General features: G+C 47.7%; 2 protein-coding genes across 6 annotated transcripts in view; one reads left to right on the forward strand and one right to left on the reverse strand.

Moving 5' to 3' along the window:
• Positions 1 to 382: 382 nt before the first annotated feature.
• ZNF18 (zinc finger protein 18) lies at positions 383 to 23,886 on the forward strand. 5 transcript variants are annotated; one of them, XM_055576494.1, is made up of 7 exons: positions 383 to 505; positions 12,272 to 12,751; positions 14,507 to 14,693; positions 15,120 to 15,211; positions 17,631 to 17,721; positions 18,332 to 18,439; positions 22,661 to 23,886. In XM_055576494.1, the coding sequence occupies exons 2-7, from the start codon at positions 12,365 to 12,367 to the stop codon at positions 23,431 to 23,433; spliced, it is 1,638 nt and encodes a 545-aa protein (XP_055432469.1). In that variant the 5' UTR covers positions 383 to 505; positions 12,272 to 12,364; the 3' UTR covers positions 23,434 to 23,886. The 5 variants fall into 5 exon arrangements, with proteins under 5 accessions (XP_055432469.1, XP_055432473.1, XP_055432474.1 ...); XM_055576498.1 differs by having other exon boundaries at positions 15,123 to 15,211; XM_055576499.1 differs by having other exon boundaries at positions 12,272 to 12,514.
• A 2,005-nt stretch (positions 23,887 to 25,891) lies between these two features.
• DNAH9 (dynein axonemal heavy chain 9) overlaps positions 25,892 to 27,057 on the reverse strand; it is a 288,583-nt gene continuing 287,417 nt past the window's right edge. The window contains exon 69 of the mRNA XM_055576493.1: positions 25,892 to 26,566. Within this exon, the coding sequence (XP_055432468.1) occupies positions 26,339 to 26,566 (228 nt within the window). The 3' untranslated portion in view covers positions 25,892 to 26,338. The remainder of the gene's footprint in view (positions 26,567 to 27,057) is intronic.

Genomic DNA, 27,057 nt, shown 5'->3' on the forward strand with positions numbered 1-27,057 from the left:
GGAAGAGAACTGCAACACTGAAAGGGGGACAGTGGAAGAAGAGAGCCGAGGAAACGCAGAGTCAGTGAAAGCTGGAGAAGCCTGACAGAAAGGTCAGGGCAAATCAAACGCCCCTGGGAGTTCTAAGTGAGGTGAGGACAACAAGGAGGAGAGACTGCGGTTAAGAGCCGGGTTAGGGGCCGAAGGGTTTGGGAAAGACACGACAACGACCTCTGCACCCCTCGCACTGCTTGGCCCAGTGCCCGATCCAGACCTGGGGTTCACTAAAGGTCCAGGTGAGGACTCAGCGACCGCACGGAGCTCAAATGAATGAGAGACCCGCCCGCTGCGTGACGCACAGCGGCCTCAGAGGCGCGAGTGGGGCGGGGCTATCCGGACAGCCAATCAGAGCCTGGGCATCAGCCCCGCCCCCGCCCCGCCCCGGTGCCCCCCAACGTTGGACCCAGAGTCGCCTACAGCCGTCCGTTTCCCGGAAGTGCGCCCGAAGCCGGCGCCGCGGGCCGAGGTGAGCGCACGCAGGCTGGAGTGGCCTGGACGCTGCAGCACGGGGCCGGGCATGGCGCTGCCCGCGTGCGCGCCGGACTCGGACGGGCCTCCGGGAGCGGCGTCCGGCCGTTGGACGCGCGCGGGACGCCGCGAGTGTGGGGGGAGGGGCAGCGGGGCTGTGAGTGGAGGCAAGGTACCCCGACCGGGCTAGCGCCCCTGAGCCTGTGGGGCCCGCCGGACTCTCCAGCCACGTCTCTGGCCTGGGACGAGAAGGGGCCTCTCTCCTGCCTCCCCTAGAAGGCTGGAAGTAAGCCTCGGGAAGAGGGAACCCGTAATGGGCTGATGCCCGCAGCCTGGCTCCTGGGTGCGGTCGGCGTCGTGGGCAGAGGGTGGAGGGCGCAGTGGGCAGCGCTGCCCGGCGCCTGGCAGGGCCGGATCCCCTCCCTGGCCACAGTGCCTGTAGCTCCTCCTCCTCTCCAGCTGTTTGTGACAGCTCCTAAGGCCGCCCGCTCCGCCCCTCCCCCACTCAAGTTACCAAAGGTTTGCCGCTCTCCTCCCAAAGGCACAGGCGGTTAGAGCTTCCTGGGTTTGAATTTGGCCGCCTCGGTGAGCCTCAGAGATTTCAGACCTGTACAGTGTAATACTCGCCTTGCTGGGTATTTGTGAGGGTTGTTGATTAATCGCTAAGTCGTGTCCGACTCTTCGTGACCCTATGGGCTGCAGCCTGCCAGTATCCCCTGTCCATGGAATTTTCCAGGCAAAAATACTTGGGGTGTATTGCCATTTCCTTCTCCAGGGGATCTCCTCCCACCCAGTGATGGAACCTGCGTTGTCCGTTATTGGCAGACATGTTCTTTACTGCTGAGCCTCCAGGGAAGCCCATTTCTGAGGATCTGCTGGAACCGTGCCTAACATGGAACTTGATAGAGAAAAAAGTTACTCAGACACTCCTTAAAAGCAATAAGGTGGACAGTATTCAGGGAGACTCCCATGGGGTTTTGAGGTGTGAGAGGGACAGATTGAATACAACAAGGACAAGTCGAGATTTATAGTCAAGGGGTGGGGTGGGGTCAGTGGATGGAAAATTACTAAGAGGAAACGTCCGGCTTAAGGGGGTCATTCTGGCTAAACTAACTTGACCGGCTTTGCTGAAGGCAGGTCAGGGCCATAGGGAATTTGGTCAGATACCAAGGATGGTCAAGGGATGTTGAATTTGATCAAATTTCAAAAGTAGGGGATTTTCCCTAAACTGGAGTCAGAAAGATTCTTGCTAAACTAGACTAGAAGGGCCAAGGACAGAGTCCAAGGGCCAGCCCTACTCAAAAAGATGACTCAGAAGCTTGACTGAAGTTTAAGGAGACCATCTTTGTGCTCTGCGAATGGCTGCTCATATGTGAATGGATAAGTATCTGTGTACCTAGATGTTCATTTAAAAGTGCATTCTAATTTGTTATAGCTTTAATAACAACTATACATTTGGGAGAACTTTACTTTTTTTTTCAAAACTAACAGGAGTAGAGTCTCATGAAGTATTTGCAGTACCAACCTATGAGCCATTTATGTGTGTGCTGTGCTTAACTTGCTCAGTGGTATCTGACTCTTTGTGACCCCATGGACTGTAACTGGCCAGGCTCCTCTGTCCATGGGGATTCTCCAGGCAAGAATACTGAAGTGGGTTGCCATGCCCTCCTCCAGGGAATCTTCCCAACCTAGGGATCGAACCTATGTCTCCCACATTGCAGGCGGATTCTTTACCATGTGAAACACCAGGGAAGCCCATAAAGTAATTATGAATACTTGAGGCATTTTCCCTACCATTATGTGAAAGTATAATAGCTGAAATCAGAGTTAAATATTTTATGAGACAGTTTTCCCTGAAAGTCGCTTTCCCTAGGTGTTATCTAAACTGCTATCCTAATTCAGGAACTAAATAAATATGAATAAGTCCACAGATCAGTCTCTTGCTATCTAAAATCTTGCTACTTGTTATTTGAAATTCAGGAGCCATATCTAGCTAGTGAAGGATGCATATATATTTAAAAGTTTTAACATGTTTATTTATTTTCAATAGGGTTAGTTTATTTTTCTCAGCGTCTGAATTAAGTAGTAAAATTCACTCAGCAGTTGTTTAATTATGAGACAAAGTACTTCCACTAATAATAATTTGTTTATAAAAGACATTCCTGGAAAAGTTAACTCTAATCCTTTCTGTAAAAGTATCTCCTCCTCTGGCTTTGCATTAAGCCCTGCAGATTAAGCCTTTTGCAATTCACTTAGTTCCCAACCTAACATATTTACTTAAAGCTGTTTAATTCCCCCTAAGCAGCCTTTAGCCATTTCCTACAAATTTTAATATGTTGTGTTTTCATTATCGGTCAATATGAAAAAAATGTTTTAATTTCCTATCTGGTTTTTTTCTTGACAGTAGGTTATTTAATATTTCCATATATTAGGATATTCTAGGTATCTTATTGTTTTCTAGTTAATTACTCTGTGATCAGAGAATCTATACTTTAAGATTCTAGTGTTTTGAAACATAATTATACACATATTCTGTTTTCATGAGTGCTTCCTATGCATTTGAAATGAATGTGTACTCTGCAGCTGTTGTTTTAAATGACGGTTGTATCAACTTGGGTCACAGTGTTGTTTAGATTTTCTATTTCCTTCAGTTCAGTTCAGTTGCTCAGTCGCATCCAACTCTTTGAAACCTCATGGACTGCAGCACACCAGGCCTCCCTGTCCATCACCAACTCCCCGAGCTTACTCAAACTCATGTACATTGAGTCGGTGATGCCATCCATCCAACCATCTCATCCTCTGTCGTCCCCTTCTCCTCCTGCCTTCAGTCTTTCCCAGCATCAGGGTCTTTTCAAATGAGTCAGTTCTTCACATCAGCTGGCCAAAGTATTGGAGTTTCAATTTCAACATCAGTCCTTCCAATGAATATTCAGGACTGATTTCCTTTAGGATGGACTGGTTGGATCTCCTTGCAATCCAAGGGAATCTCAAGAGTCTTCTCCAACACCACAGTTCAAAAGCATCAAATTCTTTGGTGCTTAGCTTTCTTTCTAGTCTAACTCTCACATCCATACATGACTACTGGAAAAACCATAGCTTTCACTAGACGGACCTTTGTTGGCAAAGTTATGTCTCTACTTTGTAATATGCTGTCTAGGTTGGTCATAACTTTTCTTCCAAGGAGCAAGTGTCTTTTAATTTCATGCCTGCAGTCACTATCTACAGTAAATTTGGAGCCCCCCAAAATAAAGTCTGTCAGTCACTGTTACCATTGTTTCCCCATCTATTTGCCATGAGTGATGGGACCAGATGCCATGATCTTCGTTTTCTGAATGTTGAGCTTTAAGCCAACTTTTTCACTCTCCTCTTTCACTTTCATCAAGAGGCTCTTTAGTTCTTCACTTTCTGCCACTAGTGTGGTATCATCTGCATATCTGAGGTTATTGATATTTCTCCCGGCAATCTTGATTCCAACTTGTGCTTCATCCAGTCCAGTATTTCTCATGATGTACTCTGCATATAAGTTAAATAAGCAGGGTGACAATATACAGCCTTGACGTACTCCTTTTCCTATTTGGAACCAGTCTGTTCCATGTTCAGGTTTAACTGTTGCTTCTTGACCTGCATACATATTTCTCAAGAGGCAGGTCAGGTGGTCTGGTATTCCCATCTCTTTCAGAATTTTCCACAGCTTGTTGTGATCCACATAGTCAAAGGCTTTGGCATAGTCAATAAAGCAGAAGTAGGTGTTTTTCTGAAACTCTCTTGCTTTTTCAATGATGCAACGGATGTTGGCAATTTGATCTCTGGTTCCTCTGCCTTTTCTAAATCCAGCTTGAACATCTGGAAGTTCATGGTTTATGTACTGTTGAAGCCTGGCTTGGAGAATTTTGAGCATTACTTTGCTAGCGTTTGAGATGAGTGCAATTGTGCAGTAGTTTGAACATTCTTTGGCATTGCCTTTCTTCTGGATTGGAATGAAAACTGACCTTTTCCAGTCCTGTGGCCATTACTGAGTTTTCCAAACTTGCTGGCATATTGAGTGCAGCACTTTTACAGCATCATCTTTCAGGATTTGAAATAGCTCAACTGGAATTCCATCACTTCAACTAGCTTTGTTCGTCGTGATGCTTCCTAAGGCCCACTTGACTTTGCATTCCAGGATGTCTGGCTCTAGGTGAGTGAGCACACCATCGTGATTATCTTGGTCGTGAAGATCTTTTTTGTATAGTTCTTCTGTGTATTCTTGCCACCTCTTCTTAATATCTTCTGCTTCTGTTAGGTCCGTACCATTTCTGTCTTTTATCAAGCCCATCTTTGCATGAAATGTTCCCTTAGTATCTCCAATTTTCTTGAAGAGATGTCTAGTCATTCCCATTCTGCTGTTTTCCTCTATTTCTTTGCACTGATCACTGAGGAAGGCTTTCTTATCTCTCTGTGCTATTCTTTGGATCTCTACATTCAAATAGATATATCTTTCCTTTTCTCCTTTGCCTTTTGCTTCTCTTCTTTTCACAGCTCTTTGTAAGGCCTCCTCAGATAACCATTTTGCCCTTTTGCATTTCTTTTTCTTGGGGATGGTCTTGATCACTGCCTCCTGTACAATGTCATGAACCTCCATCCATAGTTCTTCAGGCACTCTATCAGATCTAATCCCTTGAATCTATTTGTCACTTCTACTATATAGTCATAAGGGATTTGATTTAGGTCATACCTGAATGGTCTAGTGGTTTTCCCTACTTTCTTCAATTTAAGTCTGTATGTGGCAATAAGGAGTTCATGATCTGAGCCACAATCAGCTCCCGGTCTTGATTTTGCTGACTGTGTAGAGCTTGTCCATCTTTGGCCACAAAGAATATAATCAATCTGATTTTGGTATTTGACTATCTGGTGATGTCCATGTATAGAGTCTTCTCTTGTGTTGTTTGAAGAGGGTGTTTGCTATGACCTGTGCATTCTCTTGGCAAAACTCCATTAGCCTTTTCCCTGCTTCATACAGTACTCCAAAGCCAAATTTGCCTGTTACTCCAGATATCTCTTGCCTTCCTACTTTTGCATTCAAGTCCCCTATAATGAAAAGGACATCTTTTTTGGATGTTAGTTCTAGAAGGGCTTGTAGGTCTTCATAGAACCGTTCATCTTTAGCTTCTTCAGCATCACTGGTTGGGGCATAGACTTGGATTACTGTGATATTGAATGGTTTGCCTTGGAAACGAACAGAGATCATTCTGTTGTTTTTGAGATTGCATCCAAGTACTGCATTTTGGACTCTTGTTGACTATGATGGCTACTCGATTTTTTCTAAGGGATTCTTGACCACAGTAGTAGATATCTATTTCCTTACTCATATATATATATATATATATTTTTTTTTTTGGTCTGTTTTTCTATCAGTTACTGAGAGAACAGTGTTAAAATCTCCAATGATGATTGAGGAGTTTTCCCTTTAGACCTGATATTAGGTGCCTACACTTTTAGGGTGCTTTGTGTTCTAGGTGATTTAACCCAGTTATCGTAATAAAATGTCCCTCCTTTTCTCTTTGTCATGAAGTTTCTTGGTTAGATGCTAATGTAACCATACCAGCTTTCATGTGCTTGCTGTTTGCATGGAATGTCTTTTCTCCTCCATTTTATTTCCAAACTATCTGTGTCTTTAAATATAAAATGTCTCTTGTAGATTGCATATAGTTGGGTCTTGCTTTTTTAAAATCTGACAGTCTGTACCTTATAATTCTAGTGTTTCGTCCATTTACATTTAATGTAATTATTGATTGGTTGGGTGTTAGGCTGTCATATTGTCTTTTTTTCCACTTGATCTTTCTGCTTTTTATTCTTCTCTTAATTCTTTCCTGTATATTATTGACTGCTTTTCATTGTTTGTCTCTTGGTTTTTTAGCTATACCTCTCTGTATAATACTTTTACAGCTAGCATTATGCATCCTTAAATTATCAAAGGTTAACTTATCAGAGTGTGCTTTAATATTGTTCCACTTTATAACTCACATTTCTCATTTCCTACCCCTCACTTAACACCTTTACGTTTTCCATCTGTCACCTCACCTGACATTACTTCTTCCTTTCAATTTTATGTTTTTGTATTAGCACCTCATAAATGTAATAACCTAATAACAGATTAATTCCATTTACCCCCTTCTTTGTGCTGTATTTATATATTTCACTTCTACTTATCTTATGTTCTACTTATACTAGTGCTATTTTTGGCTTAACAGTCAGTTGCTTCTTTTAAGGAAGTTAGAAGCAATAGAAGCATAGTATCTTACATTTATTCACCACGTGCTTACCATTTTTGGAGATTTTCATTCTTCTCTGTAGCTCAGATGGTAAAGCGTCTGTCTACAATGTGGGAGACCCGGGTTCGAGCCCTGGGTTGGGAAGACTCCCTGGAGAAGGAAATGGCAATCCACTCCAGTACTATTGCCTGGAAAATCCCATGGACAGAGGAGCCTGGTAGGCTACAGTCTATGGAGTCGCAAAGAGTTGGACACGACTGAGTGACTTCACTTTATTCCTCTCTGTAGATGTGAGTTTTCCTTCAACTGGAAAAATGTCCTTTAGCATTTCTTGCAGTATGCATCATTGGGGGAAAATTTTCATGGCTTTTTTTATCTGATATATGTCTTATTTTAATTCTTTCTTTGAAAGGTGTTTTTGTTGGCTGTGGAATTCTGGGTTGACAGTTCATTTTCTAGAATTTGCATTTGTTTCTCTTTATGATTTCTAGTCTCTGTGGAAAGTCACTATCTCTTCTATCATTAAAATTATATTGTTTTTAAGTCCTGAGGCCATCAGGGCCTGGATTCTCTTGACTTCTTTCCCCTTGATTTTGGATCGTATCATGGATATTATGGATGGCACATTGTAGACACTAAGGATTCTGTTATCTTCTGAAGAGTGTTGATTTTTCTTCTAGCAGGCAGTTCAATTACTGACTGATCACCTTTGGGTTGTGTTAGTTTGATTTTTATCTCCTTGCAATCCAAGGGACTCTTAAGAGTCTTCTCCAGCACCACAACACAAAAGCATCAATTCTTCAGTGCTCGGCTTTATGGTCCAACTCTCACATCCATACCTGACTACTAGAAAAACCATAGCTTTGACTATATAGACCTTTGTTGGCAAAGTGATGTCTTTGCTTTTGAATACTCTGTCTAGGTTTGCCATACCTTTCCAAGGAGATCAAACCAGTCAGTCCTAAAGAAAATCAACCCTAAATATTCATTGGAAGTATTAATGCTGAAGCTCCAATACTTTGGCCACTGATGTGAAGAGCTGTCTTATTGAAAAAGACTCTGATGCTGGGAAAGATTAAAGGCAAAAGGAGAAGGGGGCAGCAGAGGACGAGATGGCTAGATAACATCACCGACTCAATGGACATGAATTTGAGAAAATTCCAGGAGATAGTGAAGGGCAGGAAAGCCTGGCATGCTATAGTCTGTGGGATCACAAAGAGTCGGACATGACTTAGTGACTGAACAATAACCAGCTTGGTTTTAGGGTAGATCTTTCAAAAACCCAAGGTGCCTCCCAAATTCTTTTATTCTATGGCTGTTCTGCATGGCTTGTGGGATCTTTGTTCTCTGATCAGGAATTGAACCTGGGCTGTTGGCAGTGAAAGCATGGAGTCCTAACCACTGGACTGCCAAGGAATTCCCTCAAATTCTTCTAACTGGATCAGAATAGACCAACAGACTGGGCCTCCTTGGTGGATATTGTTGAAGCGTATTTTTAGGTTTTGGGGGGCATGTTTAGAGTAGGTAGGTCTTACTCTCAAGCATGGTCCTTACTCCTAACAGGACCTGTCAGATAACTCAGGATGCATTGAATGTTTCTTTACTTTTGTGGTCGGAAATGTAAATGTCTCTCATTGGTTGGCCTTCTGTATCCCTCATTTGCTCTTTTAACATGGTAGCAACTGCTCCCTGTTGAACCTTGGATAGTTCCACCATGCTGAGTTCAGTCCAACCCTTGGCCAAGATTCATCACAAGGAAACCCCCCCCTCCCTCCACAACTGTCTGCCTCCATTGCCACAGCTTCCTCCTCCCCACTGCCCTGCTCTTTATGATTCTAGCCGCTTCAGTAGCCCCTGGTCTCTGCTTGAGCTCCAGCTTCCTGCACTGGGCTTTGGAAATCATTCCTTTGCAGACAGCTATGATGACCATGGTACCCTCCTCATGAGCTTTTCTTCTCTCAGGGATTCCTTTCTTGCCTACCTGTTGTCCAGTGCCTGAAAATAGTGGCCTCTTAGGCTTTCTCCAGTACTGTTGTTGTTTACAGTGGGTAGGCTGCCATGAAAGGAAATAGAATTCCTGAATTATTGAGCACATGTTGCTGTAGCCCTCTGGGTGCTGGATGAATATATGAATGAAATATCAGGTAGGCTAAAAGTTTGTTCAGGTTTTTCTGTAAGATGTTATGGAAAAACCCAAATAAACTCTTTGACCAGCCCAATACATGGGTCTCTTTGTAAGCACAAAGGACAGTTAGTGGGGTGACACAAGAAACATAATCTTCTTACCTTTCTATTTTATCCCCTCAAAAAAATTTTGCTTTCTTTTTCTGGTTTAGTTCTTCTGAATCTTTGTTAAACCTTTTTATGTCATCTTAATCTGTGCCTCCATTCTTTTTTTTTTTTTTTTTTAAGATCCTGGATCATCCTCACTATCATTATTCTGAATTCTTTTTCTGGTAGGTTGCCTATCTCCACTTCATTTAGTTGTTTTTCTGGGGGTTTTATCTTGTTCCTTCATGTGTGACATAATCCTCTGCCTTTTCATTTTGATTAACTTTCTGTGATTGTGCTTTTTGTTCTTGAGGCTGCAGGAATGTAGTTGTTCTTGCTTCTGCTCTCTGCCCTCTGGTAGATGAGGCTAAGAGGCGTGTGTAAGCTTCCAGATGGGAGGAACTGGGGAAAAACTGGGTCTTGCTCTGACAGGGCCTTGCTCAGTAAAACTATAATCCAATTATCTGCTAATGGGTGGGACTATGCTCCCTCCCTGTTAGTTGTTTGGCCTGAGGCTACCCAGCCCTGGAATCTATAGGCTCTATGGTAGACCAGCCTAGACAGCATATTAAAAAGCAGAGACCTTTGCCAGCAAAGGTCCATCTAGTGAAAGCTATGGTTTTTCCAGTAGTCATGTATGGATGTGAGAGTTGGACTAGAAAGTAAGCTGAGCGCCGAAGAATTGATGCTTTTGAACTGTGGTGCTGGAGAAGACTCTTGAGAGTCCCTTGGACAGCAAGCAGATCCAACCAGTCCATCCTAAAGGAAATCAGTCTTGAATATTCATTGGAAGGACTGATGTTGAAATTGAAACTCCAATACTTTGGCTGCCTGATGTGAAGAACTGATTCATTTGAAAAGACCTTGATGCTGGGAAAAATTGAAGGCAGGAGGAGAAGGGGACAACAGAGGATGAGATGGTTGGATGGCATCACTGACTCAATGGTCATGAGTTTGACTAGGCTCTGGGAGTTGGTGATGGACAGGGAAGCCTGGCATGTGCTGCAGTCCATGGGGTCGCAAAGAGTCAGACATGACTGAGCAACTGAACTGAACTGATGGTAGGGCTATTGGCAAACACCAAGAGGGCTCATGCCAACGTGCCCCTCCCAGGACTGCTGCTGCCAGTGTCCCCGTCCCTATGGTGAGCCCCTGCTGACCTGAACCTCTGCAGGGGACAGTCCAACACTAGCAGGCAGGTCTGGTTCGGTCTCTTGTGGGGTCAGTGTTCCTTTCCCCTGGGTCTTGGTACACATAAGATTTTGTGCCATCCAAGAGTGGAGTCTTCATTTCCCCCAGTCCTGTGGAAGTCCTGCAATCGAATCCTGCTGGCCTTCAACATCTGATTCCCTGGGGGTTCCTAGTCTCTTTGCCAAATTCCCAGATTGTGAAGCCTGACTTGGGGTTCAGAACCTTCCCAACAGTGGGAGAACCTCTGTGGTATAATTGTTTTCCAGTTTGTGGGTTGCCCATCCAGCAAGTATGAGATTTGATTTTTTCTTGATTGCATCCCTTCTGCCCTCTTGTTGTGGCTTCTCCTTTGTCTTTTGACATGGGGTACCTTTTTTTCCAGTGTCGTCCTGTCAATGATTGTTCAACAGTTAGCTATGATTTTGGCACTCTCACAGGAGGAGGTGAGCACGTGGCCTTCTACTCCACCATCTTGAAGCAATCTCCCGCTTGTTTTATTTTTAAATGATGTTGTGATATAGAGTGAACTGTTTGGGTGACGTCATGGGGATAAAGACATTGCTCTTACACCTCAGGGACAAAAGTGAAAAAATTGAAAGTGAAAGTCGCTCAGTCGTGTCCGACTCTTTGTGACCCCATAGACTATACAGTCCATGGAATTCTCCAGGCCAGAATACTAGTGGGTAGCCTTTCCCTTCTCCAGGGGATCTTCCCAACCCAGGGATCAAACCCAGGTCTCCTGCATTGCAGGCAGATTCTTTACCAGCTGAACCACAAGGGAAGCCCAGGAATACTGGAGTGGGTAGCCTATCCCTTCTCCAGGGGATCTTCCTTCCCAGGAATCTTCTGCATTTCAGGCAGATTCTTTACCAACTGAGCTATCAGGGAAGCCCCCTCAAGGACAAAGCAGCCATCAAAAGCTAGAGTGTTGTACTGATCTCTGATTAACCCTGGCACCCAAGTGACTGGGTGTTTTTTTGGTTGTTGTGGTTCATGTTATGGAGAAATGATGACCTCAAGCTCCTTTATAGTATTTTAAGATAGACCCTATAATCCAATATTAGGATTACATGCAAGAAAGCTATCTAGAAATATTGCATGCTCCTTTTGAAACATCTTAATATTAACTTCGTCATTTCCTAATTCTCTTTTCCTTGTCTTAGTTCCTGCCTTCTGAATTTTGATACCACTCGCCATAAAACTTGCTTCATGTCTGTAGGAATGTTTTTGTGGTAGCCAGTATTTATTCTAAGACTTTTTTCAGTTTAGGGTTGAAAATTTTAGTATGACAGATTTTTCATAAATTCCCAGTTGTCAACATGGCACTCAAAAGAGGTCACTTAGAACTTTCATTGCACCTTTTGGGGAAAAAGTTCTCTTCAACTTCATATTTATTTTGGAAGCATCTAGTCATTTCAACCTTGGGCTTCCAGGTGGCGCACTGGTAAAGAATCCACCTGCCAATGCAGGAGACATGGGTTTGATCCTTGGGTCAGGAAGATCCCCTGAAGAAGGAAATGGCAACCCAAACCACTCCAGTAGTCTTGCCTGAAAATTCCATGGACAGAGAACCCTTGTTGGGTACAGTCCATGGGGTTGCAAAGAGTCAGACACAACTCAGCATGCATGCACACACGCAGTCATTTCAACCTCAGTCTTTAATCCTAGGCCATCAGTGTTTCTGTTCGGCTCTCTGTTTTGGTCTGCAGACCTATGGGTGCAGATATCGGAGTGTTGTGGAGAAGAGCTGTTTACCTGGAAACCTAGTGAACACGCTTCACGTGGTGCATTTCATTCTTCTTGGTCTGGCCATTTGAAGACCAAGAGAGAACACTAAAAATGGTCAGAGTTGTGGTGACAGTCTAGCAATGGTTCTAGTAGTTTGCTTTGCAGCTTCAAGTTGACCATATTTCAAAGTAAAATAGTGCATCCATTGATTTCAGAAGACCCACGACTCCCTCCCTCACCTCTCAGGCAGGGCAGGTAATTCTGTTCTTTTGTGAAAGTGCATCGCCCTAGCCCATGTAATGTCGCTCTTGCTGCCCCTCCAGGGTCCCTGTGAGAGGCTCTGAGAAGACCTGGCTCTCCTGGGGACAGCTCCGTCCCAGAAGCACGTCCCCTAAAAGGACTTGCCACGCCAGACGATGCCCGTGGAGTTGGGGCAGGCTCCTGTCCTGCTGCCACCGCCAGCCAAGGCCAAGGAGCTCCTGTTCCCTGGCCCAGATGCCACCCCCCAAGGGGAGCCCTCCAGCCCCGAGACCGCACGCCAGCTCTTCAGGCAGTTTCCTTACCAGGTGATGTCCGGGCCCCATGAAACCCTCCAACAGCTTCGGAAGCTCTGTTTCCAGTGGCTGCAGCCAGAGGTTCACACCAAGGAGCAGATCCTGGAGATGCTGATGCTGGAGCAGTTCCTGAGCATTCTGCCTGGGGAGATCCAGACGTGGGTGCGGAAGCAGTGTCCAGGCAGTGGGGAGGAGGCCGTGACCCTCGTGGAGAGCTTGAAGGGAGACCCCCAGAGGCTGTGGCAGTGGGTGAGCAGAGAGTGCTGTGATGTGTGAGGGAAGCACCAGGTCCTCTGGGGTCTCAGCAGGGGCGTGTCTTTTTTTTTTTTAATCATTTATTTACTTTTGGTTGCGCTGGGTCTTTGTTGCTGCGTGCAGGCTTTCTCTAGTTGTGGGAGCTACTGTCTAGTTGCGGAGTTACTCTAGTTGTGGAGGTTACTCTCATGGCGGGGGCTACTCTAGTGGCAGGGGCTACTCTAGTGGCGGGGGCTACTCTCATGGCGGGGCTACCCTCGTGGCGGGGCTACTCTCGTGGCGGGGGCTACCCTCGTGGCGGGGGCTACTCTGGTGGCAGTGCATGGGCTTCTCGTTGCGGTGGTTGCTCTTGTTGCAGAGCATTGGCTCTAGGGCGTGCGGGCTCAGTAGTTGTGATGCACAGGCTTTGTTGCCCCACAGCATGTGGGATCTTTCTGGACCAGGGGTCGAACCTGTGTCCCCTGCCTTGGAGCCACCAGGGAAGTGGTTAACCATAGAACCACCAGGGAAGTCCCAGGCGGTTATCTTTTTTTCTGGCACTGAATATGTGGGGTTTTTCACACCAACAACCAATTCTCCGAGTCTCTGATCTCAACTAGGTGTCCTCCTATTGAGTTCAGTTGTGATAGCAGCGGTCTGCTTTTCTCAACCCAGAGGATAAGGGCTGGTCCTGTAAGACGTCCCCCATTTCAGCCACCGGTCACAAGCTGCAGGGGTCACTCAGACTTCCGGCCAGCTGGCTACAGATTGGGAGGTTCCCATGGCCCCTTCCTCAGGTTTGATAACTTGCTAGGATGACTCAGATCTCAGGGAAACACTTTGCTTCCATTTTCCAGTTTGTTCTAAAGGATATGATTGAGGAGCAGCCAAATAGAAGATATGGGGGATACACAGAGCTTCCATGCCCTCCTCTGGGCACTCCATCCTCCTGACCCTTGTATGTGTTCACCGGGTTGGAAGCTCCCTGAACCCCACAGTTTAGGAGTTACTATGGCATTCTCATTACTCAGGCATGATAGATTGATCATTGGCCATTAGTGGTTGAAGAGCTCCAGCCCCTCTCTGTGCCCTAGAGGTTGAGGGGTGGGGCTGAATGTTCTGGCCCTCCAGTCACCAGGTTAGTTCCCCTGACAACGGGCCTCCATCCTGAAGCTATCCAGGGCCACCAAGAGTTATCCTATCATGATCCAACTCAGGGACGGTTGGGAGGGGCTCGTCTGAACCACAAAGTGGCTCCTGGCACTCCTGTCCTTCAGGACATCCCAGGGGTTTCAGAGCTCTGTGCCAGGAGCCTGGGACGAAGACTCAATATATCTCCTCAGTGTTTTTCTCATTATACCTCCTCTGTGTATCCCCACGCCACACCTGATCCTAGGTCTCCCTGTGACACTACACCTTTCGGCCATTAAGGATCGAAGATAAAGTCTCCCCTCCCATCCCATCTTTGGAGTGTTTGGGGAGTTGTCCCAAAGACGCCTGCGTCTTAATTGGTGAAGGCTGTCCAGTAGAAACACAGCCCCAGCGGCCTGTCTGAAGGGCTCCCAGGTCTCCCTCTGGCCTCATCCTCCAGCTGCCCTCAGGATGCTTCCCTGCCCAGTTCCTGCTGGAACAGAAATAAATGCTGGCCTTTTCTTTCCCTGCACCATGTCCCTAAGGCCTGCCTTAGGATGCGTTCTGGAAGGGTAGCTCTGTGTTTTTCAGAAACCCTCAATCTGGGTCTTTCAGTAATCAGCACTGTGTTGTCTCTAGATCAGCATCCAAGTTCTGGGACAGGAAGTCTTCTCAGAGAAGGTGGAACCCGCGAGCTGCCCAGCGGGGGACGCAGGGTCTCCTGCTGAAGAACCTCAGAAGCCTGGGCTCCAGAACACAGCCCCCGGGCCCGGGGAGCCACTGAGCTGTGTGGTGAAAGAGGAGTCTGACATGGAGCAAGGTCTAGGTGAGGGGCGGTTCCTGGTGGTGTGTGTGTGCTGCCTCCTGGAGAAACCGGGGGACTGTGATCAGCAGGCCAAGAGGGAACTGACCCCACAGGCCGCTCCAGTTGGGGTGTGTCTGGACGTGTGGGAAGCAGGGTACACCTACAGGAATCAACTACGATGGGGGATTCAAAGTCTGCAATGTAAGCCACTTTATGACAGGGCCAGGCCTTTCGGATCTGGGGTCTGAGGAAGGTGGGAGGAGATGTCGGGGGCAGCTGTCGGGAAGGTTGGAGGAGCCAGAGTTGGTTAGGGAGGTAAATGTGGGTCTGAGCTTGTGGATGGTGGGACAAGTGCAGGTTCTCGGGGGGGGGGAGGTTTGTCCCTGTGCCCTCTGTGAGCAGTCGAGAAGGACATCAGGATGCTCAGTCTTCTGTCTCTGCCTTCAGCAGTGGCCGCCACCCAGCTGCCTGCCCAGCCCGAGCAAATGCCTGTCAGGGACCAGGACTTCGGAGCCTCCCTTCTCCACACAGCATCTCAGGTGAGTGGGGTCCCCTGCTTCTCGACCCCAGAACCTTTCCCTCAGGGTTTCAGCAGGAAGGTAAACCCAGCCCCTCTCACTCCATCCTGGCCACAAACAGAAGTCTCAGAAACAGATCTATTTTGATTATGTGGAGAGTGACTCCGAAAAGTTGCATTTGATAAAAATGAAGTTTTTCAAGCATCTGTAGACTTTAGTCAAAGCATTGTTCCAAACTTCTAGAGAACTCCTCTTCTCAGGATTCTTCTTGTGGGGTCCTTTAGAGTGAACGTGAGGAAGGCTATGTGTGTTGAACGTGGTGTGAAGCCAGGTCTGAGCTTCAGCTCTCCAGGCCCACAGATCTAGAAACCAGAGTCCCAGCTTTGCATTGTACTTGGGGTAGGGGGTGGGGAGTGGGCAGGGGGATATACCTTTTTCAGTGACTCAAGAGTACCCTTCTTCCTGCTTTCAGGGTACTCAGGAACCAGACTGTTAGGCAGAAGGCTGCTTGGGGGGAAAGAACTGGGTATTCTGCCAAGGATCTCAAGCAGACTTGGAGGCCTCTTGTTGCTTTTGCAGTAAATACAGGGTATCCCTGTGAAAGGTGTACATATTAACACACTTCAGCTAGTGGGGTTAGCTGTTAGCTCTGTAGTACTTATATACGGACATTGTCCATGACCTGTTCTGGATAGCTCAAGGTCCAGAGATTCTTAATGCTCACCAGCAGCACCATATATGTGTGTGTGTGTGTGTGTATGTATATATATGTATGTATGTATATAAATAAATATGTGGTGTGTTCTCAGTCATGTCTGACTCTGTGACCCCATACACTGTAGCCCGCGAGGCTCCTCTGTCCATGGGACTCTCCAGGCAAAAATTCTGGAGTGGGTTGCCATGTCCTCCTCCAGGGGATCTTCCCAACCCAGGGATCGAACTTGTGTCTCCTGCATCGGCAGGTGGATTCTTTACCGCGGTGCACTACCTGGGAAGCCCTGTATAAATATATAGAGTGTATAAGTAAATTCCCTATATATAGCTGATGCCTGATGAACAGCAGCTCAGCCCTGACGGACCGTCCCGACCCAGTCCCGGTGCCCCTCCCTAAACTAACAACACCTGTTTCTATCAGAAGGCCCTCGATGTTCAACAAAGTCTTTTATATCTGAAGGGAATGTTTAAATGTAAGGAATCACGTCCTCTAATCTCTTCCCTGATTTGGGAACCTCGAGAACAGTGGCAGGGTGTGAGGTCCACGTGTCAGACGTGTGACTGAGTCAGAGACAGAGCCTCCCGGACTCGGGGATGCGTGGCGCCCGTTCCCGTGTGTTCAGACCTCCAGAGGGGAACACAGTCCACACGTCTCTGTGCAAGTCAGTTGTGGCAGTGCCCCACAAACCCACAAGGTGGTGCTGTTTCCACATGAAATCCAGATTATTTCCCCATCAAATCTCATACTTCCCAGAGTAGGAAGTTAGATTTTTTTCTGCTCTTGTGAAAATGAGAGGGAGGGGAGGGCTGTAGTTGGCGTCTTGTCTCTTAAGTCAAGGGTTTCATTCAAGCACCGCTGGCTTCTGGCAGTTCCTCGAGTAAGTCTGTGGCTTTAAGGTTGGAGGTACGCTGTTCAGAGACTCTTTTCTGGGCTTTGAAAGGGTCGATTGTTGCCCCGGAGGGTTTTGGTGGATGACTTCGGCATCTTGGTGGCTACTCTTTTGGTGCCCATGTGTCTGGGAGGCCAGGCTGCCTCGCAGGTATTACTGCCAGCGCTGAAGAGGGGGTCTGTGTGTTCTGACCGGAAAGACCAAAGACTCCTGCATTCAGCAGGGTTTGCTCAAGCTGGTTATTTCCAGACGGTTGTTAAGGTAACTTCACTCACAGAAGATCAACAAAGTAAAAAATTCCTACTTTATAAAATTTTAAATTAAAGTCCATATTTAAAATGTTATGATCAATAGTTAAACATATAGAGGTCACTTTTCACCTTTGCAGTTTCTTCCACCCGAAAACATTTAACTCCTCCTTTTCTTCTCTTTTTTTAAGCTTAACATCTGCTAATCAGAAATACATTTTAAAACTTCTTTCCTTTCCCTCCTGAATTTCCAGACATCAATGATGTCTTGGGAATTTCAGGCTCCTTCTTCTGCCCAAAGATCTCTCCAATGTGCACTGAGAGTTAAACACAAGCCGAGTGGAGAAAGGGCTTCCCCAAACAGGCAACTTAAAAGAGAACACGGGACCTAAAACCTACATGTTTCTGCTCCATGGCAAGAAGTACAGAGGCTGGGCCTGTTGACTCTGTCTGGAACCACCTCCTGTGGTTTCTCAGACCTTCTGATGGCCAGGACCCTAAGGCCATTCCTTTCTCTTCAACCCTGCACAGGCAGGGAGAGATGGTTCGGGACCCTCCCCTGGACTCAGGCCTTGTGTTCTTCTCTAGGAGCAGTGGAGGCACCTGGATTCCACCCAGAAGGAGCGGTACTGGGATCTCATGCTGGAGACCTACGGGAAGATGGTCTCAGGAGGTGCAGGTGGGTCAGCCTGGTGGAAGGGGCACCTCCTGTGTGCTCTAGGGGTAACTGACTGGCCACTCTGCTCAGCGCTCTCCGGGTGACGGAAACCCTTGGAGACACAGCTGGGCGCTGGGGAGTTGGAGGGGGCGGGCTACAGTGTCAGCTCCCGTGTATTGAACACGCTGCGTGCGCCTGGCCCCACGGTGGCTCCTCTCCTCTGTGAAGTGGGTGCCGGGGTGCCCTCAGTTAGATGGTGACAGTGAGCGGCAGATCTAGTCACCTTCTCACTGTTTCGTAGCTTGCAGGAGTTGAGTTACAACAGGGCTCGGCTGTGGCCGACTGTGTCCAGCCAACCACGGGTGGGGTCCCAGTCATGACCCGCGCACCAGCCTGCCAGGTGGTCTGACCCCTCCCACCCAGAGCCTTCTTTTTGTGGCCTTTGCCATCATCCAGCCATCCCGGGGGTACTGGTGTCTTCGAGGTTCCCTGTGTCCCTCCAAGACAGGCTCCTCAGTGGTGTCTAGAGCCTCTCAGTTCCCTGTCTATGCATGGTCCTCCTTTGAACAGTACAGCCTGGTCCCCAGTCCTCCCCTTTTATCCAGGCCCACAGATCTCCTCTCTGTTCCAGGCATTTCCAGTGCCAGGCCTGACCTGACTGATCCAGCCGGGTATGGGGTAGAGCTGGCAGGGCCACACCTGCAAGCCAGCGAGAAGATCCCAAGACCCACCTGCATAGGTGAGTGACCTGTCCATTTCTGGACGGGGGCCATTTCTGACCCCCAGTCATTAAATTGGAGGTGGTGGGGGGAGAGGTTAGGACTTGGTTTCTGTTACATCAGTCATAACTAGCCATGACCTGGTCAGTCCAGGTTGAATACTGAGGTTGGGTCTCCCGTCTCTGGCTGTCAGGTTGTTGGCACGTGTTTAATTGTGGACGAAGGACCCTGAATCTGATATGCTGCCTCACTCCAACCGGTTGTGATGGCTTCTTCCTCAGAGAATTCAGATTGTACAGGCTGAGAGCAAGTCAGATACGGATTGAGTTCTATTATTAAAAAAAAAAGATCCTCTAACAGATTACTGTTATCCTTCCTAAGGAGAACGTCCAGAGTAACTAGACCTTTTTTTTTTTGACTCTGGTTATGGTAAATGGTAACCCACCAACTCCAAACAAAATAAACAAGACACCAAGCAGAAAAACGTGTTTCAGCTACTTTCTATGCACCCCAAGTTTCATTACACAGCAGCAACAACAAATACTTCGTATCAATCATGTATTTTAAGGTTGGTACAAAGAAATATGAACTTGATCTATTGTAAAACAGCAGTCACCCTTTGCCTTCTGAATTCTTTTAAAAACACTGCAGTTACATAAAATCGACTGTCAAACCTACCTACCTACCTACCTACCTACAAACACACGCACACCCTTTCATCTCATTTTCTAACAACAGTCTTGTTAGATGTTACCTTGAACCAGACTGTGGAGAGGGTATAAAGCCAGCCTGCCTTGATAAGGCAAAGAAACACCATCATAGGTTCTTGAGAGAGGATCCATGGGGAGAGAGACTTATGAAGCAGCCACCTGCAGGACAGGCTGGGAGGGTACCCCCCAAGGAGGAGAGTCCTGGGGGCCACTGACAGGAGTCCAGGTGTGCAGGGACGAGACAGTAATAACAAGACAGGAAAGGAGTGGTCTGGCCCCAAAGGTTACCAGAATTAACGGCCTGCCAGACCTAGATTCGGTGGTTGTTTAGTCTCTAAGTTGCGTCTGACTCTGCAACCCCATGGGCTGCAGCTCGCCAGGCTCCTCTGTCCATGGGATTCTCCAGGTAAGAACACTGGAGTGGGGTGCCATTTCCTTCTCCAGGGGATCTTCCCAACCCAGAGATGGAACCTGCATCTCCTGCAGTGGCAAGCGGATTCTTTTCCACTGAGCCACCAGGGAAGCCTAACCTGGGCTCAGAGCAGGGGACACAAGCCCCAGGAGAGAGTGGATATGCTCTTCTGTTTGACCACATGGAAGAACAGCTCATAGGAAAAGTAGGTCAGCAGGGAAGTGAGCTTCAAAAAGTCTTACACTCATACCTCTAATCACAATTTCAAAGGATGAGAATTATACACATACAGTTGGCCCTTGAATAGTAAGGGTTTGGACTGTGCGGGAGTGCTTATTCTCACGAGTTTTTTCAATAAATTTGTACACAGTCCACGTTTGGTTGAAGTCATAAGTGGAGAACCTGGATACAGAGGGCTGACTGTAAAGTTACACTTGGATTTTCACTGCACTGGGGTGGTCGCCCCAACCCCCACATTGTTCGAGAGTCAGCTGTATTTGGAAAAATGATTCTTAAGCACTTATCAGGAAGAATACTGCAAGAATAGTACAAAGGTTTGAAAGAAGAGTGTTTCATCAGTGTTGGGTTTGTAAATATTTAGAGTACGTCATTTCTGGAAGGTAAACTCATTCACATAGTGCCATGCTGATAGAATACAAGCCGGTGGAACTGAAGAGGGGGCTGGGGACCAGACGCTGGTCTGTAAGGGACTGAGGAAGGAAGAAGCAACGCAAGTCCACAGGATGAGTCACTCTTCTCTGAGCAGAATCAGGAGGAAACACTCCGGGAAGAGTAATCTGCTTCAACTTTGTGTGTGTCGTCTACCAAAATAAGTTGGAAGCAGATGGAAAAGACATCAAATATGAAAATAAAATAATAGTAATAGGGAAGAAAATGGGTAAATATTTGACTCATGTCAAGCTGGGGATGATTTTTATAAGTATAAAGTGACAGGAAAAAAATCACTAGGTAAATGCTTAACAGACTGGACTATATTTAAAAAGAAAGAAACCACAACTTCTGCACATAAAAATAACTCCAAACAAGGGGCTTCTCCCCACTCCTGATGGCTCAGCAGTAAAGAATCCGCCTTCAGTGCAGAAGACACAGGAGACTCAGGTTCGATCTCTGGGTCAGAGAGATCCCCTGGAGGAGGAAATGGCAACCCGATGTAGTATCCTTGCCTGGAAAATCCCATGGACAGAGGAGCCTGGCAGGCTGTAGTCCATGGGGTTGCAGAGAGTCAGACATGACTGAGCCACAGAGCACACAACCCCAAACAAAATAATAATGACTAAACTGGTGAAAAACTTTTCATGGACATGACAGGCAAGTGACTATTTTTCTTAAAATAGAAAGAGTGAGTGCAAGTTGATAAGAGAAAAGTGACTTTCCCAGTTTAAAAATAATGGACAGCAGTTTTGGAGTATGAAAAGTAACTCATAAATGTGAAAAAAAAATTGATCCTTTAATAACTAAAGAATTAACATTTATACCAACAAGAAGCTGTTTCCCACCAGTCTGAGCAACAGATTCGTGAGACAGTCAATAGGCATTGAAACCTTGCCTCCTCTCTGCCCAGCGTCTTAGACCTGAGGATGGCACCGTCGTTCTGGAAGTTGATCTGCCAGTCGGTGTCAGCAGCCTTAAATAACACCATTCATGCCTGTTGACACAGTAGTTGTATTTTGAGGAAACTTTAAGGTACTGATCAGAAATGTGGGCAGAATTTGTGAAGAAAAAAGCTTCTCATGTCATTATTTACAGTAGCCAAATAAAACAAACAACTTAGATTCCCACAGTAGGAGAAGTCTTAAATAAATTATCTTGTTTTAGTCTACTGTGTTTATTATCATATCTCCATGGTGAGCCGTTATTCAGCTCTTTAAAATGATACCTATAAAGGCTTCTTCAAAGACAAGAGAGAGTACCTTGGCCTTCCAAGAGGAACAAGTTCTAAAGCTCTGAATTAACAAGCTCTGGTCTGGCGCTCCAGCAGATTCCTGGGTCTCTAGCCGATAATGTGAAAGACACCGACATAGGAGAGAGAAGAGCGAACAGCTCCAAAGACACTGACATAGCAGAGAGAAGGGCAGACAGCTCCTTCAGATCTACAGGAATAAAGTCATTTATAAAAGTTGAAGATAAATTCTACCACCCACATAAAGATCTTTACCACATGGGTCCCTGAGTAGTAATAACCAAACCCCAAGTTATGAGAAAAACAAAATGTAACTGTTTTGTGAGTTAATGAAGTTAGTGAAGCACCAATGAAGCTGGATGCTTGCTCAGACCAAGGGTGCAGACTTCCACATGGCAGCTTCTCTGAGCGTCACAGCTCCAGGGACATGACACGAACTTCGGGGTGATTTGTGGAAGGGAGGACCCATGTGAAATTGATAAACACCACCCTTTACCATTGAAAGGCTACAGAGCCAGGTAGAGAACTATTTATACAGTATGGTACTGGTCGTGTCAGCAAAAAACATACACGTGTACGTGCATGCGTGCATGCTAAGTCCCTTCAGTTGTGTCTGACTGTGCAACCCCATGGACTGTAGCCCTCCAGTCTCCTCTGTCCATGAGGATTCTCCAGGCAAGAATACTGGAGCGGGTTGCCATGCCCCTCAACAGGGTATCTTCCCAACATACATGTTTAAATCAAAGACTGGAAGGAAATGTACACTCACAGTAGTTGCCTCTGGGTGCTATGATTAAGGCTGATTTTGTTTTCTTTCATATGCATTTCAAGTTATTTTTTCATGATCATATTTATCCTTTTTATATAATCCGATAAAAACCAATACTCGTTAGCGTAGTGCTCTCCTATATTAGACTTGTTTCTCCTGGGCTTCGGAAGCTGGGTGCTGCGTTTCCAAGGAGGCCGCTGTGGCCTCTGGGAGCCATCCTCCACTGTCACTCGTTCTCCTCCTTTCCAGAGCTGAGTCCCAGCCGGACGCACGTGAAGTGGGTGCCGGGTGCTCAGGTCCGACAGCATTTTCCTTCTTCTTGGTAAAGAGAAGTCGTTATGTCTTGTGCTGACCCTTTCTCTGACACACAGGTTGGCAAGCAGGGCGGACCGCTGACTGAGCTATTCTGCATCTTCTTTCTCATTCTAGGGGACAGAGGGGACAATGACAAAGAGAACCTGAACTTGGAGAACTACAGGGCCCAGGACCCTCCGGCATCAGGAGAGCCTCCCCCTCAGGCTCCCCTGAGCAGCCTCTTCAGTGAGGATGAGCCAAGACCCTTTGGAGAAGGAGAGGACCTCTCAGAGGCCCAGGGGAACCTGCGGGGTGAAGGGACAGGGGGTCAGCTCTGCCCCCGGGAGAGGAATTCCAGGAAGCAGCCAGGCCCGCACCTGCTGCCCCCGCTTCCCGGGGATTCACCTGCACCATGGCCTGAGGAGAAGAGAGAGGCCGCCCCGCGGGGGCAGCCAAGGGCCCCCATGGCCCAGAGACTCCCCACCTGCAGGGAGTGTGGCAAGACCTTCTACCGGAACTCGCAGCTGGTTTTCCACCAAAGAACTCACAGCCGGGAGACGTACTTCCAGTGCCCCACCTGCCAAAAGGCCTTCCTGCGGAGCTCCAGCTTCATGAAGCACCAGCGGATCCACACGGGGGAGAAGCCCTGCAAGTGCGACTACTGCGGGAAGGGCTTCAGCGACTTCTCGGGGCTGCGCTACCACAAGAAAATCCACACGGGTGAGAAGCCCTACAAGTGCCCCGTGTGTGAGAAGAGCTTCATCCAGAGGTCCAACTTCAACCGGCACCAGAGGGTGCACACAGGCGAGAAGCCCTACAAGTGCACCCGCTGCGGCAAGAGCTTCAGCTGGAGCTCGAGCCTCGACAAGCATCAGAGATCCCACCTGGGAAAGAAGCCCCGCCCATAGCCGGGCTCGCTGAGCCCCGTTCTGATCCCTGGTCCGTTCAAGAAGACTTGGCTCCATCCCAAGGAACTGCGTCCCTTAGGAAGCATCCCTGCCCTCCCAGTCTTCCATGGACTGCAGAGCAGAGACCAGAACACGGCTTTAGACGAGGAGGAGAGCTCAGCCTCTGAGTTGGATCTCACGCGGGCTGACTTTCTTGCTTCTGCGTCAGGAGAAAGAGAAGTCTTCCTCTTTCCACTCGTCTGTCCTCCCGGACCCCTCGGGAAAGACGTGTCACCTGGAGGCCCCATTTTAGGAATGTTCTCTGGAAAGAGTTTCACTGGATCTGCCCTCAGAACTGTGGTCCTAGAGCAGGTTTTCTGTTCCAGAAGGGGGAGCAAAAGGCCAGTGGGCTCACATGTGGTCTCTGTTGTACAGGTGCAAAGCTAACTTTCAATAAACTTGGTGGTCATTCCCCGTCTTGTCTGTGTGTGCAGCATGCACCGTGTGCTGACTGGAACTCACAAACCCTCAGTGGTGCTCGAGCTCCCAGATTAGCTCGAACAACCCCCCCCCCCCCCCCAAGTTTCCCATTGGAGGGACAGTGATAAGAACATGGCAGCCTGGTGCCCAGGTAAGAGCCTGGCCACTGCCAGGCATCCCAGTGTCGTCCTCCCAGGCCTGCATCCCACCTGCTCTGCGGCTTCCAGTTTCCCCTCTTTCTCCCAATGTCTCCCTTAGGCTGTCCATCATTTTTGCCAAAGTGTCCTGGGCTGTAAAATTATCTTCCTTATCTCGTTTAGTCTGTGTTAGGAAGAAATCAATAGCATCAATTCAATTTATAGAGTGTCTAGATCCCTGGTGGCTCAGCAATAAAGAACCCGCCAGCCAATGCCAGAGACTGGGTTCGATCCCTGGGTGGGGAGAATCCTCTGGAGAATGAAATGGCAACCTACTCCAGTATTCTTGCCTGGAAAATCCCTTGGACAGAGGAGCCTGGTAGGCTACAGTCTGTGGGGTCGCAAAGAGTCAGATGTGACTTAGCGACTCAATAACTCAGGTTTGTTAACACATACATCTAACCTGTCCAATTGTCCTTGTCCTCGAAAGTGACATGACCCAGGGTGTCCTGCTCTGTTCAGCGAGACCACTCCCCTTCCATCTTGGTTCTCCTCTGCCTGCTCTTACCGTACTGTTCCCAGTGAGGGGCAGGCAGGATGATGCTGATGAGGACAGAGCTGACTCCCTGGAAACAAGAACTCTAGGCAAGAAACTGTAAACTGTAAGCAAAGAGCAGAAAGTACTTTTCTGGTTGATGCAGAAGAGATGACTCTTAAATTGGAATCCCTGGATTCTGGAGGAATGTATCACCTCCCTTTTGGCACAAAGATGAGGAGGGAGGGCCCTCTTTTGAGGGTGTGGAGACCACAAGGCAGAAAGCAGGGAGATCACGGTGGAGTCGGCGTTAGATTCTGTCCTCTCATAGCAGAGGTTTGCAGGAGGGTGCGATTCTACATTTGGAGTAAGCAGTTCTCAAAGTGCGGTCCCAGGATCTGCAGCATCGGCAGTTTCTTAGACTTACGAAGTCAAACGCTGAAGGATGCCCACAAAACTTTGTTTTAACGAGTCCTCCAGGGGCTTCTGATACCTGCTCAAGAAACACTTTGCTAAGTGGCGATTAATTAAAAAATGTTTCTCCAAGGATACATGGGAATAAAGATCCTAGAGGGAACAGGGAGCCTGCCCAGACAACAAACAAGCCCCAAAGGGAGCTTTACAACTCATGGAAACCATAGATTTTGTTGGGCATCCAGCGAGAATGTGTTCCGTAGGAAAATCGAGGAAAATTGTACGTGAGCAAGCTGTAGGCGAAAGGTTTCTCCCTGGGCCCCTCTTAAATGATCTGAAAGATGACAGAGAGACAAGGAAGCAACCTACCTTGTTTGTGGCTTTGTCCCCAGCAAGAAGTAGATGTTAGATAAACACTTGATAAGCGCATGTGGGGCCTACCTGAAGATAGGTATTGCATATTTGTTGTTGTTCAGTCACTAAGTCATATCTGACTCTTCGCTACCCCATGGACTGTAGCCCGCCAGGCTCCTTTGTCCCTGTAATTCTCCAGGCAAGAATACTGGAGTGGGTTTCCATTTCCTTCTCCAGGGGATCTTCCCGACCTAGGGATTGAACCTGCGTCTCCTGCATTGACCGGGGGATTCTTTACCTCTGAGCCACCGGGGAAGCCCAAATATTGCACGCATACCTCCCTTATGGCTGACTGCCCGTTTGTGTAAATAAAAAGTTTTAATGAAATGTGGCCGCACTCACTTACGTATGTATGTCCGTGGCTCCTTTGGGGTTACAGTGGCAGACCTAGCAGTTGTGCAGAAACAACATGCCCTGCAAAGCCTAAAATATTTGCTCTCTGATCCTTAACAGAAAAAGTCTGGTGACCCCCTGATCCAGAGTAACATGCACGTAGATCACCTGCAGCACTTGTTAAAATACAGACTCTCCCTCACAGGTGAGCCTGGGGCCGCTGGCCCACGGACTAGCTGGAAACCAGGGCACTGGATGTGGGGTCATGTAACAATGTCAGGGCTCAGGGATCTGTGGCTTCTTTCTCTCGGTCTTGTCACAATAACTTCTGACCCTGCAACACTCAGAGCCTGGGCCAAACACAGTTGAAGAGCAAATCACTTTATTAGGAAAGGGCCAGTGTTAGGAAACTCTTCTACTCTGGTTCCTAGGTCCAGACTCCTCCAGCTCAACCTCACTTTAGCCACTTCTCTCGAGTTCCCCAAAGGAGCTCTTCAGAACTGTGACTGTCCATTTCTTATCTTTCTCTATGGCTGTGGTCTTAGCCCTCACCCACCAGTCCCTCTGGGCAGCCTCCAGCCCAACTTTGCTTCCTCGGGGGTTCTGCAGGAAGCTAAACCTGCAGAAGCAAGGCGACTCCGGCCAGAACCCACTTGGATGGCTTCTCCTTAGTCTTCAGCTGGAAAGTCCACACGTAGGTGGGTCCCCGCTGACGGGTCTTGTACACAGGACAGGGGTAGACGCTGCGGTAGTCCTGCTTCTCCGCAGGGACGGCCCTGATGAACATCACAGGCAGGGCAGGTGTCAGCTCCTTCAGCTTCCCCTCGGTGATGATCCCAGCCTGAGGACAAGGATTCGAGAGAACACCTCTTAGGTCAGGCCCTGAGCCTGGACAGGCAGGCTCGCTCCTGTCGGGAGATCCAGGAGAGAGAGACTGGGACGGCCAGGCTGCCCCAGGGCCCATCCCCTTGCAAGGTTTTCTCAACAACCCAAGGTGGCGTGCACTGGTGTATGCTAAGTCGCTTTAGTTGTGTCCAACTCTGTGCAACACTATGGACTGTAACCCACCAGGCTCCTCTGTCCATGCAATTCTCCAGGCAAGAATACTGGAATGCATTGCCACGTCCTCCTCCAGGGGATCTTCCCGACCCAGGGATCCAACCCTTGTCTCCTACGTCTCCTGCATTAGCAGGCAGGTTCTTTACCACTGAGCCACCAGGGAAGCCCATGCACTGGAGCGGGTGCACAACATATTCCTACTTGTTTTCAGCCTGAATGTCTTCTTGAAGCAGAGTTCCTAAAGCGGTCATATGTCACATGTAAGTGAATCTC

The sequence above is a fragment of the Bubalus kerabau genome, chromosome 4 (assembly GCF_029407905.1).
Source record: "Bubalus kerabau isolate K-KA32 ecotype Philippines breed swamp buffalo chromosome 4, PCC_UOA_SB_1v2, whole genome shotgun sequence".
Lineage (NCBI taxonomy): Eukaryota > Metazoa > Chordata > Mammalia > Artiodactyla > Bovidae > Bubalus > Bubalus kerabau.

Bases quoted from the DNA above. Each gene is read 5' to 3' on its own strand.
- ZNF18 (XM_055576494.1), top strand. From the start codon at position 12,365: ATGCCCGTGGAGTTGGGGCAGGCTCCTGTCCTGCTGCCACCGCCAGCC. The intron at 14,694-15,119 runs GTGAGGGGCGGT...CTCTGCCTTCAG, and splicing joins TGACATGGAGCAAGGTCTAG to CAGTGGCCGCCACCCAGCTG. The intron at 15,212-17,630 runs GTGAGTGGGGTC...GTTCTTCTCTAG, and splicing joins TTCTCCACACAGCATCTCAG to GAGCAGTGGAGGCACCTGGA.